At 33.7% G+C, this 15,014-nt stretch overlaps 1 protein-coding gene and 1 non-coding gene across 2 annotated transcripts; one reads left to right on the top strand and one right to left on the bottom strand.

The window, feature by feature from the left end:
- The first annotated feature begins 5,268 nt into the window (after nt 1–5,268).
- Nucleotides 5,269–5,341, top strand: Trnar-acg (transfer RNA arginine (anticodon ACG)). The gene has a single exon. It is a non-coding gene; the product is annotated as a tRNA-Arg (tRNA).
- Nucleotides 5,342–6,253: 912 nt separating this feature from the next.
- On the bottom strand, nt 6,254–10,986 carry LOC113393927 (protein extra-macrochaetae). The gene is made up of 2 exons (XM_026631048.2): nt 10,515–10,986; nt 6,254–7,522 (listed from the first exon to the last, which is right to left on the bottom strand). Exons 1-2 carry the CDS (start codon nt 10,896–10,898, stop codon nt 7,481–7,483), a joined length of 426 nt encoding a protein of 141 aa, XP_026486833.1. The 5' UTR covers nt 10,899–10,986; the 3' UTR covers nt 6,254–7,480.
- Nucleotides 10,987–15,014: the final 4,028 nt, after the last annotated feature.

The raw sequence follows: 15,014 nt of genomic DNA, 5'->3' as shown, positions 1-15,014 counted from the left end.
TAAAATCTTATTACTATCAATAGATATTTTATCGCGGCAGCAGTTCGTGTTCCAGTACTGTATTGAAGTATGAGTAACTATACTACAACTCCTTGTAATATCAGATCGAGGAACATAACGATTTGTTCTCATAGTGATACGTCTATTGTATTTCGTGTTGTAATATATCTTTCTAAATATAGCTGTTGGGTTAAGCGTTAGGGTCGTACTATAGATTAGCAATTAAATAGAACAATTAGTCAATAGACTAGCTATAGATCGCAGTGCCTTTATTCTTAGAATATATCACTCAAAATTTCTATCACGCTATTAATTCATAAGTTAGTAGTAAGTTTGTCAAGGCAATAAAAAATATTAGGTTTTTCAGACTATTTTTTTTGAAGCAGCTCGCTGTCCCTTTGGTGCTTTGATTTATCTCCTTTGGTGTCGTATTGCAGTCCGATCATATTATAAGGGAGTCGTATTATAAGTGAGTAAATAGAGAGTGCACCTGTGTTAGCGTACGCACTTGGATACTTTAATATACCGCGCAGTTGGCTAAATCGCAGTTAAGAATGACTCAAAAAGTTGGTCACAAAGACTTTAGCGAATCATTAGCCACACACTTATTAAATTATATGATATATAAGTGACGTGGAAAGTAAGAAAATTAACGAGTACTATGTTTTTATATTTGTAACAAATAGATGCGGAGATACGCACCTATCTTTTTGCGTATCGTTGTGGTATATTTGATCCATACGTTGATAACGTTAAAAATATTGAAGTGCACAAGTACTTAATTGATTATTAATAAATAAAATGTAAACAATATGTGACGTTTACAAAACAATACGATAAAATTGGGGCAATAAATAAAACTTATGTATAAGTCAAGATAATACTTATCAATATACTAATAAATTTAGAAAAGATGGCTTATAATGGATTATACCAAATATTTTCATTTTTAGTGACGTAATCCGAGATCGATGAGCGGAAAGAACAACTCAGGTGTTCTGAATTACGTAGATTTTATTCCGGGCAATTTGAGATTCCACGTGTTTAACAATCATGAACTTAAAAAAATTATATTATCATCATTAATTTCAATAGAACATTTATGGTTTTATGTTTGTGTTGTGGTAATATGCCTTTATTATCGTCAATACATTACGGCTCAGAGTAAATAGCAATGTAAATGGTAAATGTTACATTCTATGACATGTAGAGCACTGTTTGTGCTCTACATGTCATGTCATATATTATTAATACAAAATTACGTTTCGATAAACTCTATTAAGCCGGTGTAAAGAGGATTAATTATAACTATAAAATATGTAAGTTTCAAAACATTTTATCCTAAGCCTAACTATTATTATAAATGCAAATGTTAGTTTGTTTGTTACGGTTTTACGTGTTAATTGCTGAACTGATCGTCATTAAATTTAACATACACGTAGTCACGGGTACAGAAAACGATTAAGGCTTTGTAGGGCAGTGCAACGTTTAGTTTTTAGTCCTGTAACAAGTCATCTATTTCTATTTAAAAACAAACTGTTCACAGTTAACAATTACACGTCAATGTATTGCTAATGATATAATTTATCATTTAGGTATTGGAGGAGAGCCAAACCTTCGGAATAGACACTACGGGCACAGTGATTCGTTAGGATTACAGCTATTATCAGTATTCTTATCAGAGTCGGTGCGCTCACACCTCGCAAGTGCAAACACCTGACGGCCCACCTGTCCGTTAGTACCGCTATATCTTAGAGACTATGATTATGATATAGTGCGATAACACTAATAACAACTAAATGGTATTTCCGCATAAATAACTTGATATAAACTTATTTACGGCACTGATACGCTAAAGTGATGAATAACATTAATAAACACGCACGTACGTACGTACCTATCGATATGGATTAAGAGCAAATTATAATTTTTTAATCTATTAAAGATCTTCGTAGCAATGATAATTATATATATACGTATGTACTATTCGGTATTGGCTTAGCTGCATTTAAGCCGCGAAATAGCTGTATCGTAATTGCTTGATATTTTTGCCTGACGAAGATATTAAAAAGAAACACAGTAGGTAATAGACATATTATTTAATTGGAAATTGTGATCCGATATCTGAACCCGAAAAATATTTTAAATCATTACTTATTAACGAAATCATTATTTATATTTAGGATTTGAATAAGTTAGGACAAGTCAAAATTAAAAGTAGCTAATATATATAAACCATGAATACATGAATGTTTTTTTTTAATTTCAAATAAGTAGGCCGGGTGACATATGGCTCATCTGATTGTAAGTGATCACTACCGCTCATAGACAATGGCAATACCATAAATTTTAATCATTCTTCGTCTATGCACCACCAACCTTGGGAACTAAGATGTTATATCTTATGTCTGTAGTTATACTGGCTCACTCACCTTTTAAACGGAATGAAATATAATTACTGAACAAAAATACCAGTAAGTCTGGCGGTAGAATAAAGTGATGGGTAGTACCTTCTCAGACCGTATCACAGTGGCGGCAAAAACAATCCGTATATTGTATAATTTATTCTTATTCAAGTAAAAATTATCGAATAAATAGATCGAAGAATATAAATGGTGTCAAGAGATAAGTGTAATGTTTGAGCTTAAAAATATTTAGTTTAATGTGGGGTTTACAGTTATATTTACAGGCAGACTTTTTACAAGTCTACCAAGTACTTGTTACTGTGTAGGTATTGCTGTTTTTAAAGAACGAGTATGTCGGTTATGAAGTGGTACCAATGAATATCTATCTTCAATAATAATCGGTAGCAAAGGCAATAATTATACTTTTTGAAATGACAATGTAAATAAGTTGACAGACCACTCAAATAGACCTATCATTTGAAAGTCTAACTTGAAAAATACCAATTAAATAACTAAAAATTCTAAAAATTAATTAACATAATAACTTAAGATAAAGATGTATATCTAACCAAACAACACGTCAAAACGAGATTGATATTTAACATTATAAGAATATTATTCTAGTCAATTCGAAATTCAAACAAAACAAAAAGCCCTCATTATTTTAAAAATTAATATTAAGTATATTATACTTACTATAATTCTACGCTTGAAAATATAGTTATGACAAAGATATACAGTTGACATTGTTGCAAGAATTATGTAGGACATTGATAACACAATGACTTCTTATTATTCATATAGACACTAAACTAGCATTGCACGAATTTTATTATTATATAGTTTTTATGCTGATAAGTTCTAGTACACACTCTAACATGATATTACACACATCTATACAAGACTATAGTAACGAGTTTAATTTAGCACTCATTTAGAATTAGAACACAACAATCAACCCAATATGAAGCAATCCAGCAACGATTTTAGTACAAAACTTGTTTTTTTATAGATTCGGGTATATTTATTTTATATTAACGGGTTCCATAGGCCTTTATGGCTTTATTAATAAATATTTTAACTAATTAATTTTAAATAACCTATTTTATAGGAAAGTGACAGAAGATATTATAATTACAATACAATTTGACAATTCAAAATAAAAACCTGTGTTGTGGTATAATTTAAACGTTTATATCTATGTATGTTTTATTTCTTAGAATACATTAAAGCGTGTTTCATTATTTTTTTTGCAAAAGATACTTTTTAAATTAACATTGTACGTTTTTCAATACCACAACCTTAAATTCAGGTTAATACGTTATCTTCGTTCGAAGTTTTTAACTTCAATATATGACAAAATCGTGATTTGAAAATCAATAATAAACTTGCAGTGTTTCCTTAATTGTTCTAATGCGCTAATGTGTCTGTAGAAAATTAATAATGTTGTTTAAATCAAATACAAGCACCTATTAGTAATTCTGTTGAAAGTTCTAGTAATTAAAAAATACCTTAACAACTATAATATCAGGATAGCTTATGTTGACCTTAAATAACTGTAGTTGTTACATTTAAACGACTTTGTTTGTTTTATTCATATAGTTAAAATTTAATGAAAATGACAAAAGTATCTATTCGAGTAATCGTGCAAAGACATTTTTAAACAAATGTAAATTAGTTATATCAGGTTCAAAGTAATATCTGAAGTTATATGATTAGGAATTAAGAATGCTTACACCGGTTTGCACTGGTCGAAGGTCGTGTTTAGCGGTGCGACGCGGGCACACCTGCGTAATCGCATTAGTCTTATCAGTTGATAGCTTATCAGTATATGGGAGATTTAGTACGGTCGTATAGAGTGCGACGTACTATTACAATACTAATTTTAAGGCTTTTAGTACAGATTTAGAATTTGACTTAATATTTTAGAGTAAAAATATTAATAAAATTATGTATTATCTATACAGAAAACCATATAGGTAGCTACCCGCTCTGACTTCAATTAGGCAAAAAGGGTTTTACTAGATTTTCTCTCTTCTTTTTAACACTAAATTCACTAATCGCTTTACCTTACTTTACTAGTTATTCAAGGAAACTCGTAGGCAAATACATCGCAGATGCAATTCAAATTCCATAGCTCGGCACATCATCACAAAGTAGTTTGTGTGTTCGTTTACTATAGACTATCTATCGAAGAGTTTGAAGATGCATTCTACGACTTAATATCCAGCAAAACCCACAGCCCTACGTCATCGAAAGAAATAAATCGCACGAATATTTTTCAAAAATTTAGCGAACTATATGCTAAGAATTGGCGCATCGTTCCACAGTTCCGCTATTCAGTTCCATTAATAAAAATAATTAGTATAACCTATAAATATTAAATATTTTTCAAGATATATAGCTTTCGTTTTTTACTCTTTTTGTCTAATAAATGTTTATAAGGTGTTAAAAAAGTAACTAAAAATTAAGCACATATATTTTATTATAAATAGATTAAATATATGTATGTATTTTCAAACCGTTCACACTGTATCAAGAAATTGTACCTACACTTAACAGTTTAGGTATTGTATTTAAACCAAAATAGCTAAAAAAGACCGGTGTAAGCATATTGTTTTTAATAATGAATAAAATAACTAATAACTTTTTACACCTAAACCAACCTTCTGCAATGCGTACCGCATGGCAAACGTTATATTCAATACAAGTGCACTCCCAATAGGGATTACAATAATTTACTGTTCATATTATATAAGAAGTTAGATTATACTATGTAGATATTACAATTTTACTTAAATCCATATTATATGTATGCTTAAATGTGGTAAACCGATGAAGTAATTTGCCACGTAGACTAACTGGCCCTGTGGCGCAACGGATAACGCGTCTGACTACGGATCAGAAGATTCCAGGTTCGAATCCTGGCAGGGTCGCGCAATGAAACCTTTATATTTTGTTTTTATTTTAACACTTACTCACCTGACAGGTAATTAGCCATATTGTTGAATAGAAACGACATTGAGTTAATGTTTATCGAACAAACATGAGTCGGCTATACGTTTAATATTAGCTCTTATTTTTGTATAAATATGACATACATTAGTCTGGTTACAATTACTCGAATTAATTTTATAACATTCAACTTTAGGTTAAAGATATAAAGTCTATTTTTAAATAGCAATTTGGAGCACAAGAGTTTTACAAGCGCAGCTGATCAAATATTGTTATGGCGATAATTGGCCGTGATGCAATCGCGTGATTCTCGCATCCGTTTTCATGATTTTTCTAATTTTCTGTTCAAAAAGTTGGATTTGATTTTGCGTTAATGTTTATAATTTCAAACACTTTAAATTATGAAATTGTTTCCTAAAACGTTTCGTATGGACAGGCTTGCTATAATGCCTGATATCAAGCTTATTACGTTCATCTATTATAAATATTATATAAAAAAAGTAGTATCATCAATAATAATTTTTAATATCGATAAAATTATTTTGCCTTACCTGATGTTTAGAAATAAATTAAAAATACAACAAATAGAAAGTTTCTTTAAAAATGTTTTATGAAGAGCGTTCAATATTATTATTTATTATATTTAACGACTTTAAATGTGTTTTTAATTAAACGGAATTTAGTTTTATGATTAAATATAGTTCGTTTTCTACATCATGTTTTAAAATAATTCTCCAATTTGTTTGTGTATTCTTAATACGTCGCAAAAAGTACCTAAGGCAAAAATGCGTGGTTTGTTTAAACGATTAACTTTCTTAAATTCTTTTTGTTGTTAACATACCAACATACACGATGTTGATAAAGTTTTGGGATATTCAAAGAAAAGAATTAAGTACTGTAATAATATTGTTTTATTTTATGTTATTTCAACGGTATTTATACAAATAAAACAGTGCAATTTAAAAAGAAAAAGTCCGATGTACAACATAAATCAGTCAATTGAGATATTTTGTGACCATAATTTAACATAAAGCTGCCAATATGTTTTAGTATAAAACAAATTGTTCGAGAGCAAACGGAGACTCATTAAAGGAACAGTGATTTCACTCATAGTTTTATTTGTGGCTATTGATATTTTTCAACCATTCCTTTACCGAGTACTTCGTTCACCTGATATCATTCAGTATAATTTATTACCATATCCGGTTAACAATACGATTACTTTGACCACCTACTGCTACACATCCCCGAATAACTAAAACTATAACAGTCTGTTTAAAATCATAATACACCATAATTAATAAGAATTATATAAGATAATTAAAGCATTTTCACCTTATATTCAATATAAAATCATAGAGGGTCTCAAATTTGATAATTTTTGCTAAATTTTTTATATATTTAATTTTTTTTATTACATACAATATTTACAAGTTCGTACAAAACGCATTATGATAAATTAATTAAAAGAATATATTGCGTTCAGTACTTACAATAATAATTTTATAATCTAGAAGAGCAACGAAATCGCCATGCATAATCACACTCATGAAACTTAAAATAAAATTATATACGTGAATCAACTTTGAATTGATTCACTTCTTTGATATAAATGGAAGCATCGTTTTAAAACTAAGAGCCTAGGAGAAAATAAACAAGAATTTTTGTGAAAGACTACATACCAAAAGAAATGTTTACGTCCTTTTATATTACAATATAAATTTTGTTGAAGGTAAAACCGAAAATTGTCTAGATGTCGCAAACCACTCAACATTATTATTTACAAACTTGTTCACGTACATCATACTAAATTAAGAACTAATAAAGCTTTTACATTAACATAACAAAACAAGCCGTCTCACCGCCGACGGCAGCCGGCTGATTGCATTGCAATGCTTAAGTCTTTAGCATAATGCCACGAAATAATTAAATTAACCTATATTGATCTTAACGAGATCGTACTTAGGATATCATCGTGAGATGAAGTTCACTGGAACTGATGCAGGAGGCTCCCGGCGCTGAGGTACTACCGACGATATTACTTTCGGAGCGCATCGAGTGCACCTCGAGGTATTTTGACGTTCACCATTATTATAATTGTCCTTAAGACTACTCATCAATTAGCACGTCGGCCTATCTGGTTGGTCTTGTTTTTCTGGAGTCTGTAACAATGAAATAAAGGTAGGTAAGTGATCAAGTTAAGAAACACAATATTACAAAAGTTCTTAATTTGTAACATATATCAGGATGTTTGTCTGCCTTGAATTGTAAATGTAGCACTTTAATTACTTAACGAATAATGTTTTATATAAATAGTACTGGTCAAATAAATTTGACCCTCCTAACGAATGTTCTTACAGTTATTAGTGATTGTGACAAATAGTATATCGGGTAGCACATGCGCATCCCGCCCGCGTCCGGCCATCTGTCACCACATATGCGACGTGTTAGGCTGTTTTAATTCATTAACACAGTTATTATACGAAGGGATAATAGTAACCATGATTGGTCGCCAGTTTAGTATGATATTCTCAATTGTTTTATTACTGCGCAACAGGCAATTTTGATGTATCGTTTAGTTTCCAACTCTGAGTACGTGTTAGATTACCGCTTCCCGTCCGTGCACATCCGCGATACAGCTGAACGGCCGCACGTGGCCATACCCTATTTACAGACATACTGAAGGGAGAGCGCACATGTCCCGAACGGATCGGGACTTCGCGAGGCAAACACGTGAAATCCCTTTATGAGAGAAGCATTGTCGGTTGGATAATGAATAGGTACGTTGCATTTATTTAGCTATCTGCTACCGGCGCCGTCACGTGTGCTCATACGCAGCTGTGAACGACCGTTAGCAGCACAATGCCCTCGATCGATCGTCGATGGAATCCGAGTGATCGGCGAAATCGTTGCACGTGTACAGACCGGCAGAGGTTTGCCAAGACATTTCGTGGTGGAGTTGCATTGTCTACAGACCGCCGCCGCTTATTTATTATTTCGAAGAAGCGTTAAGGTGATCGTAAAACTTTCACATGCGCGATTTATGCATAAAGTAAGCGGAGACAAAGATATTCAGAGGAGCGAGCAAGCGGCGAGCGTGGGCGAGGACACCTGGCGGTATGTTATTGTCGGCTATCGTGGTCGCGCCGCGCACCTTCTGATGATGACGGGAAGCCGTGCGTAGGTGTGGCTCGAGGCCCTAAGCTAAATGCATTGATTTATAGATATTGTACCTTCCATTGCAACTATAAACCGTATTCTATATATTCTACGAAATGTGGTTTCATAAAGCTAATTTTTAATTGAATGAATAATATGTGTAATGTTTATAATTCAATATCGATATGAAAACATTCATTACTTCTTTTAAAAAGAAGTGAATTATTCGTTCGCACGGTTATAAATAAGGGTTGTCCTCTTGTTTGGAATATAAAGTGAGGGGTGTAACGGATTACACGCCTATCCTTATTCAATATAATAGGTAATTAACTGCTCATTACACTTAGAGTGACAAATTAAAGAGTAAAGCGAAAAAATCGAGCAAAGTAATAATGTTTTTAAACTTCAATACTTCGTACTGTCGGCAATCGAGTGACCCGATGATAAGTCTCGTGGTCGTGAGAGCCTCAGGGCAGGCAGCTGCGGTAACAGTTTACAGTCGCGTCTTGCGATAGTTGCCGTGGCGTATGTTCGTGACCGAGGTTTGTGGCACACAGCGCGGTACTCGATGCCTCTCGCGATAGCGCCGTGAAATGCCGCCTCACGACGCGCACGTTGGTCTTAGGAATTCCAGCACGATCACCCCGCGGCTTGTTTTTTTTTATTTTTTTATACAGATCACTGATCGAATCAGTGTTTGTACCACAACGTTATTTATATTTGTTTCAAATGTCCTTGTAAGTTTGATTATTCAAATTAGTAGTCAAGAATGTGGTTAAATTACTCGACATTCCGCTAGTTCCAGCATAGTGTAGGCGTATTAGTAAATATCTCGAAGTCATTGTTGGCGCCTTCGGCTTCATTTTAAATTTCAGCATCTTGGTTATGCACATTGAGACTAATTGTTATATTAATAGGTATGTACTACTACCGAAACTTTAATGGCATACGGCCATTTTACATAAACCACGTATTTGAAAACAAAATAATAAATTTTATTTAAGGCAGATGCACTAAATACGTGACAATTTCGCTGCTGTAAATTTCGCGTGGCACCTTGCGTCACCTAAATCACGCTTGTTTTGAACATTTTCCTCGGTTCCAACAACTGGCAGTGATTAAAATTTACGTGGCACGACCAAGTATTAACGAGCGCGCATTGCGGGGCTTGTAGACACAAGGCGCTCGAATAAATCCTGCGAGATGCACCTGCCGTCCGCGACGGCGACCAACTCATCACCGCGATGCATTTATAGCCTGGCTGATCTAATCCGCAACAAGAGGAAACCTAAACGTTATTACACACTGGCATAGAGACAGAGTAATCATACGCAGGTGTCAATCGGAATGCTAAACGAGCCAGCATAAATGACTTGAATATTCAGATTGTGTGTCAGTACACGGTCGTTTACGCGGCGCCGGCGCAGGTGGCCGCGCTTCAAGGCTGAAATTCAAAACAGCCGTCACGCATGCGTGAGTAGCGGTCTAGATTGTGACTGCGTATTTACCGAGTCTACAGTTTTACTATTTTAAAAATTTAAGTTTCACTACAAAACAAAAAAATTATCGAAAAAAATAACGTAGTAAATGTCATATTAAAAACACTTTTCATTTTCAAGAACGCTATTTGGGAGTTACAAGTACTTAGATATAATAAAATACTAGCTTAACCTATTGTTTACAAAGTAAATCGTGCGTCGACACGGATTGTGAAACTCCCAGCATCTCCACTTTTACCTTCCCGCGCTTGCGAAACACGCAGGTGCGCGCGCGCCGCAAAAACACTGACACGACCGATTTCATTAACTTTTTATGCAATAGTGTCTATTCAGGTGGTGCTAGGTTTGTATTTTAAACGCTACTTTTATAAGACAGATTGCTTTCAACTTAAGTTCAATGATATTTCTAAATGATGTCATTAAAGTGCTACAGTACATGAGTTATTAATCTTTTGAATTTAACAAATGGAAGTTTTAAATTTATTTAGTGACTTACCGTGTGGTTAGAGTGCAGTGATGAGGATAGAACTCTGTCAGTTGGGAGAATTGTGTTTGGGGCCGGGCGAGGTCCGAGAGGCCTTCGTCGCGGCCTGGGTGGTGAATCGCACGCAGGCGCCAATGCGGCCTCCGCTTCAAACTGTCCAACCGCTGGGTGATTTTCTAAGGCCGACTGTAAGTCGCAGATGTAATCAATCACGTGCTGGATCACTTCCAGCTTTGAGATCCGCCTGTTCTTTGGCATGAACGGCACCAGGTCTTGTAGTTTGGAGAGATACATCTGAATTTCGGCGTTTTCGCCGTCTCGGTGCCTCTGCACCCTTCCGCTGGCGATAGCCGGAACGGACGCTCCAGTCGCACACACCGCCGTTATGGCTTTCATATTGAGGGTCACTTAACACGAGCACTAGTAATTATCGCGACGCGTAACGCGTGTATATGCTGAGTAGCGAGCGAGGAATGAGGAGATGCGCGGTGCGACGTCGTATTTATGGGCACTGGTGGGGCGCGGGGCGGGCCGGGGCGAGCCAATACGCGCGGAGGGGGCGGCGAAGCCTGATTTTCCCATGGCGGCACGGCGGCGGTGCGCAGCGGCGTCTGCTTGCGCTGGGCGGCCCTGGTTAAGGCCGTTGCGCTCGTGACACGCACTTTGTCCTGTACTGTTTGTTTTGAGACTTAATTTCATTCGCATTTATTTTTTTATCTTTGAAATGAACTTTTAAAGTGCCTTTTAACTTGAGACTCAGAGGTCTGGTGTTGTTTTGTACCAAAAATACTTTTAAATGTTCATATTCAATTAGTTTAAAAACAGCCAAAAATACCGTATCCTCAATATAATGTAGTTATTAAGGTCCATAGCGATTCATTACCGTCGATGTAATTTGTTGATGCATAGGTTTGTTAGAAATAAGTCACCTCTACCATTTTTTGTCGCCCTTACTTAACGGCTACAAAAAATGGTAGTGATTAGAACTGTTTATTTTGAATCATAAACATATTAAATTTTATTCTATGTTTAAGTATAATAAAGGTACTTGTAGTTATACGGAATAGTTTGTGTGTTGTCAGTTCTTATCTCGAACCTAATTATGTGAACTCTACATTTTTTTTTGTTTCATTGTGTTTCGAGTTATTTAAGGTAGACAGAAATAGGTATATTCTTTAGAATGTGATATAGTTTATTAGTAATTCACATATTATGCACGCTGCATATGTTTTTGGTTAAAAATAAACTATATACCAATTAATAGTATAATAATAATTCTAAATACTTAGTTTACGATATTACATAGTCGAAGTAAAAAGTATAGGATAAAAGTAATAATATTATATAAAAAAGGCCATTTTCATCATTGCAATGAAACATAATTTATAATATAGAACGACGTGGCCGAACAATCACGTTAGAGCCCGGGGTTCGTGATGAGAGGGGTATGAGGGAGGGGGAACAATAGCCGTACGTGACGGCATCCACTTGTAGCGACAGGTCCGGAGGCTGTGGAGCTAAGGTAAATCGGATCACCCAACTAATAATCAGGTAAAATAAATTGTAAGTTTATTGACATTATTGCGGTATGTAATTTAAATGTCGGTAATTTTACCGGATATCACTTTGTTCGAGGAAATAGTTCACACGTCCATGGATATTGGGCAAGAAGTAACCTGTTCTTGCATCACACCAATACGCCACCACCCGTGGGAGCTAAGATTTTATGTCCCTTGTGCCTGCTGTTACATTTTCTCACTCACCTTTCAACCTGGAACAAAATAATGTCATACATCAAATGAACGTCATAATGTCAGAGATGAAAACAAAGTCAGAAAAGTACTCTTTGTTTTTTCAATGCTTTTTACCCATTTGAGTGTAAATAATTGAGATGCATATTACGTATTTCAATTAGAAATAAAAAGGGTAATTATACACTTCACTTCACATCACTACTTTTGGTATATTCCCTACACTTCTATGTTTAATTGAAGAATAAAGTATCAAAAGCGTTTGTAAGAATCCACTTATAAATAAAGTAAGTGTATTTCATATCCTTAACAATATAAAAAGTAACTATTAATTACGTAATTAAAATGTTGACATGGTCATTTAAAATATTTAAAGCTTTAGTTCACTTCAGATCGCCGCACAAAAGGTCCGAATTGTAATAATAACTGTGAATGTAAAAAATACAGCAGCAAAAAGTCACCTTGGACAGGAGTGAGGAACTCAGGTAGTAAATTGCTTTATTTGAAAGCTGTAGGCCGTTATTTGATGTTAAATATGCTATTTGAGTAATCGGTTTATCGAAATTTATTAATATGGCATTAAATTAGGTTTGTATACTTTGAGAATTGAATGTTGAGAACATAAGCAACGTTATTTAATTAATAAACTGCTTTAATGATTGCTTAGATTATTTTAAATAACAATAGAATGGTATAAATTACATTGTTTTTTTATTTTTTAATTATATGTCGTTTTTGATGGGTCCTTAACCTGAAAATACTTATTTCTTTTTTTTATCATATTCTATGATTTTTATACGTATTATATCGTTCATGGTATAAAGAGTATTTAAAAATATTATGATCAGGTATTAACGTAAACGTCCGTTCCGGTGTTAAGACGTGTTTTCACGGCTACCTTGGAAATTAAAATTGTTCTCATAGATATGGTTATTGTCCTCCTCACGTACGAAAATTACATCTATTTAAACTTGCATCAAAAGCACCTTGCGAAGCAATTTGTTACGGATAATTGTTTAACGCACAGGTATCATCCTTTGTCTGTTTAGAGACAATAAGTAAAAAAAATCACTGCGACATAAACACCTTAGCGATTTCAAAAGGACATTCTATTAAGTGTTTTTACGGGTCCTTGACAAAAAATGTTTCGTCACAATTTTATTCTTGCAGGTGTCAATTGTCTATGGCTTTTAAAAGTATTTCAGTGAGAAATATTGTTATATAGAAACTTTTTAATCAAATTTTGGTTATGAATATTTTGCATGGGTAATTAATTTATGATAAGAAGAAATTTTATTTATATAGGTATAAATATCAGCCGATTGAAGAACCAAACCGAAATATAAAACAATGTGAAATGTACTTACATATATAAAGTTCGGAATATAAGTGGGAATATATATACAGGCTTATTGGTAATTCGACGTATTCCCGTTAGGAGGTGATATGGATTATTTGCGATAATTTTAACCCCCATATGCATGATGCAAAAGTGAACCATTTTTGAGTTATCGCGTTTTTTTAGATTTTTTCAAAATAAGTCCAAAATGCAACTTCAAAAATTTATTTAAAAAAAGTATCAATTAAAATCTATTTTTTTTCTTCTGATTTATAAAAACGATTAAACACTGGATATTTTTTAATATTTAAACAATAATTATCGCTCCAAATTTAAAAATGCGAGACAGAAAACGATATTATTTCAATATATTTTTATTTATATATATAACAAAGCTTTGGATATATTGTACTTACTTACTATAATACTATAAACTTACTATTAAAATAAAAATAAAAAATGATCACTATTAAAGCAATACATGCTTTACTTATAAAAAGCAAGTAAAATTACCACCGGTACGGAAAAGATAAAAAACTTGAGATTAATCGACGCACGACATAAGTAACTCGGAGGTTTTTTTATAGGCAAATGTCATATTTGCTTACTAATTTCCATATAAGATAGCGAGGAGGCCGTCATTTCATTCCACAGGTGTATCATCTATGAATGTAATTGTACTTTAAACACAAAAGTCCTTGTATTTTTTTATTTGGGAACAGAGTCACGTTGGTCCTGGTCTGGGATCCTGTTGTAAAACTGTATGCATTGCTCCACAAAAGAGTTACTGCCTGCAGTCGAGTATTATGAATAATAGATATCTGTTTGTTCCTTTTTAAATCATTCATACAAGCAACTTTGTACGTATAACAAAGTTACAAATGGTAACAATTAGGCAATATACGTATACCGATTTGAGTACTTTATGTGGGTACTAAAAATATCCATCTGAATGTACGAGTATGTGTGCATGTTGTCAGGTAAGTGGATCGTTATTCAGAGATCTTGGGTTCTAATCCGAGCACCTTTTTTTGTTTTTAACGGTAGAAAATTGGTATAGATAAACCGTAAAAAATATACACACACACCGTAACCATTAGAAGGAAATTTAATTTTTTTCTTATTACAATAACAAAATGCTGAAACGAAAAAAGATATTACATCGGCTTAATTTGTTTTGGAGGAATATAACATGAATCTCATTTAATTAATTTCTAAACAATACTACTTTGTCTAATTTCACTTTGAACTCAACTTAATAGCGAGTTTCATTAAAGCCTATACATTAGACACGGGGCGGAGTGCTTACATTCTCCCTGCGTCGTGGGAGTGCCGCGCGCGTGCCGCTCCCATCGCGTGAACCACCCTGATTGATCAACCCGATATTATTCCATTCATTTCCTAAATGCACTCAAATATAAG

Source organism: Vanessa tameamea, chromosome 16 (genome assembly GCF_037043105.1).
Source record: "Vanessa tameamea isolate UH-Manoa-2023 chromosome 16, ilVanTame1 primary haplotype, whole genome shotgun sequence".
Classification (NCBI taxonomy): domain Eukaryota; kingdom Metazoa; phylum Arthropoda; class Insecta; order Lepidoptera; family Nymphalidae; genus Vanessa; species Vanessa tameamea.
Note: the sequence above shows the minus strand (reverse complement) of the source record. Positions and strands in the feature narration are given on the sequence as shown.

Coding starts and splice junctions, on each gene's coding strand:
- LOC113393927 (XM_026631048.2), bottom strand. CDS start 10,898: ATGAAAGCCATAACGGCGGTGTGTGCGACTGGAGCGTCCGTTCCGGCT. Junction 7,523..10,514: donor CACTGCACTCTAACCACACG/GTAAGTCACTAA, acceptor TCATTGTTACAG/ACTCCAGAAAAACAAGACCA.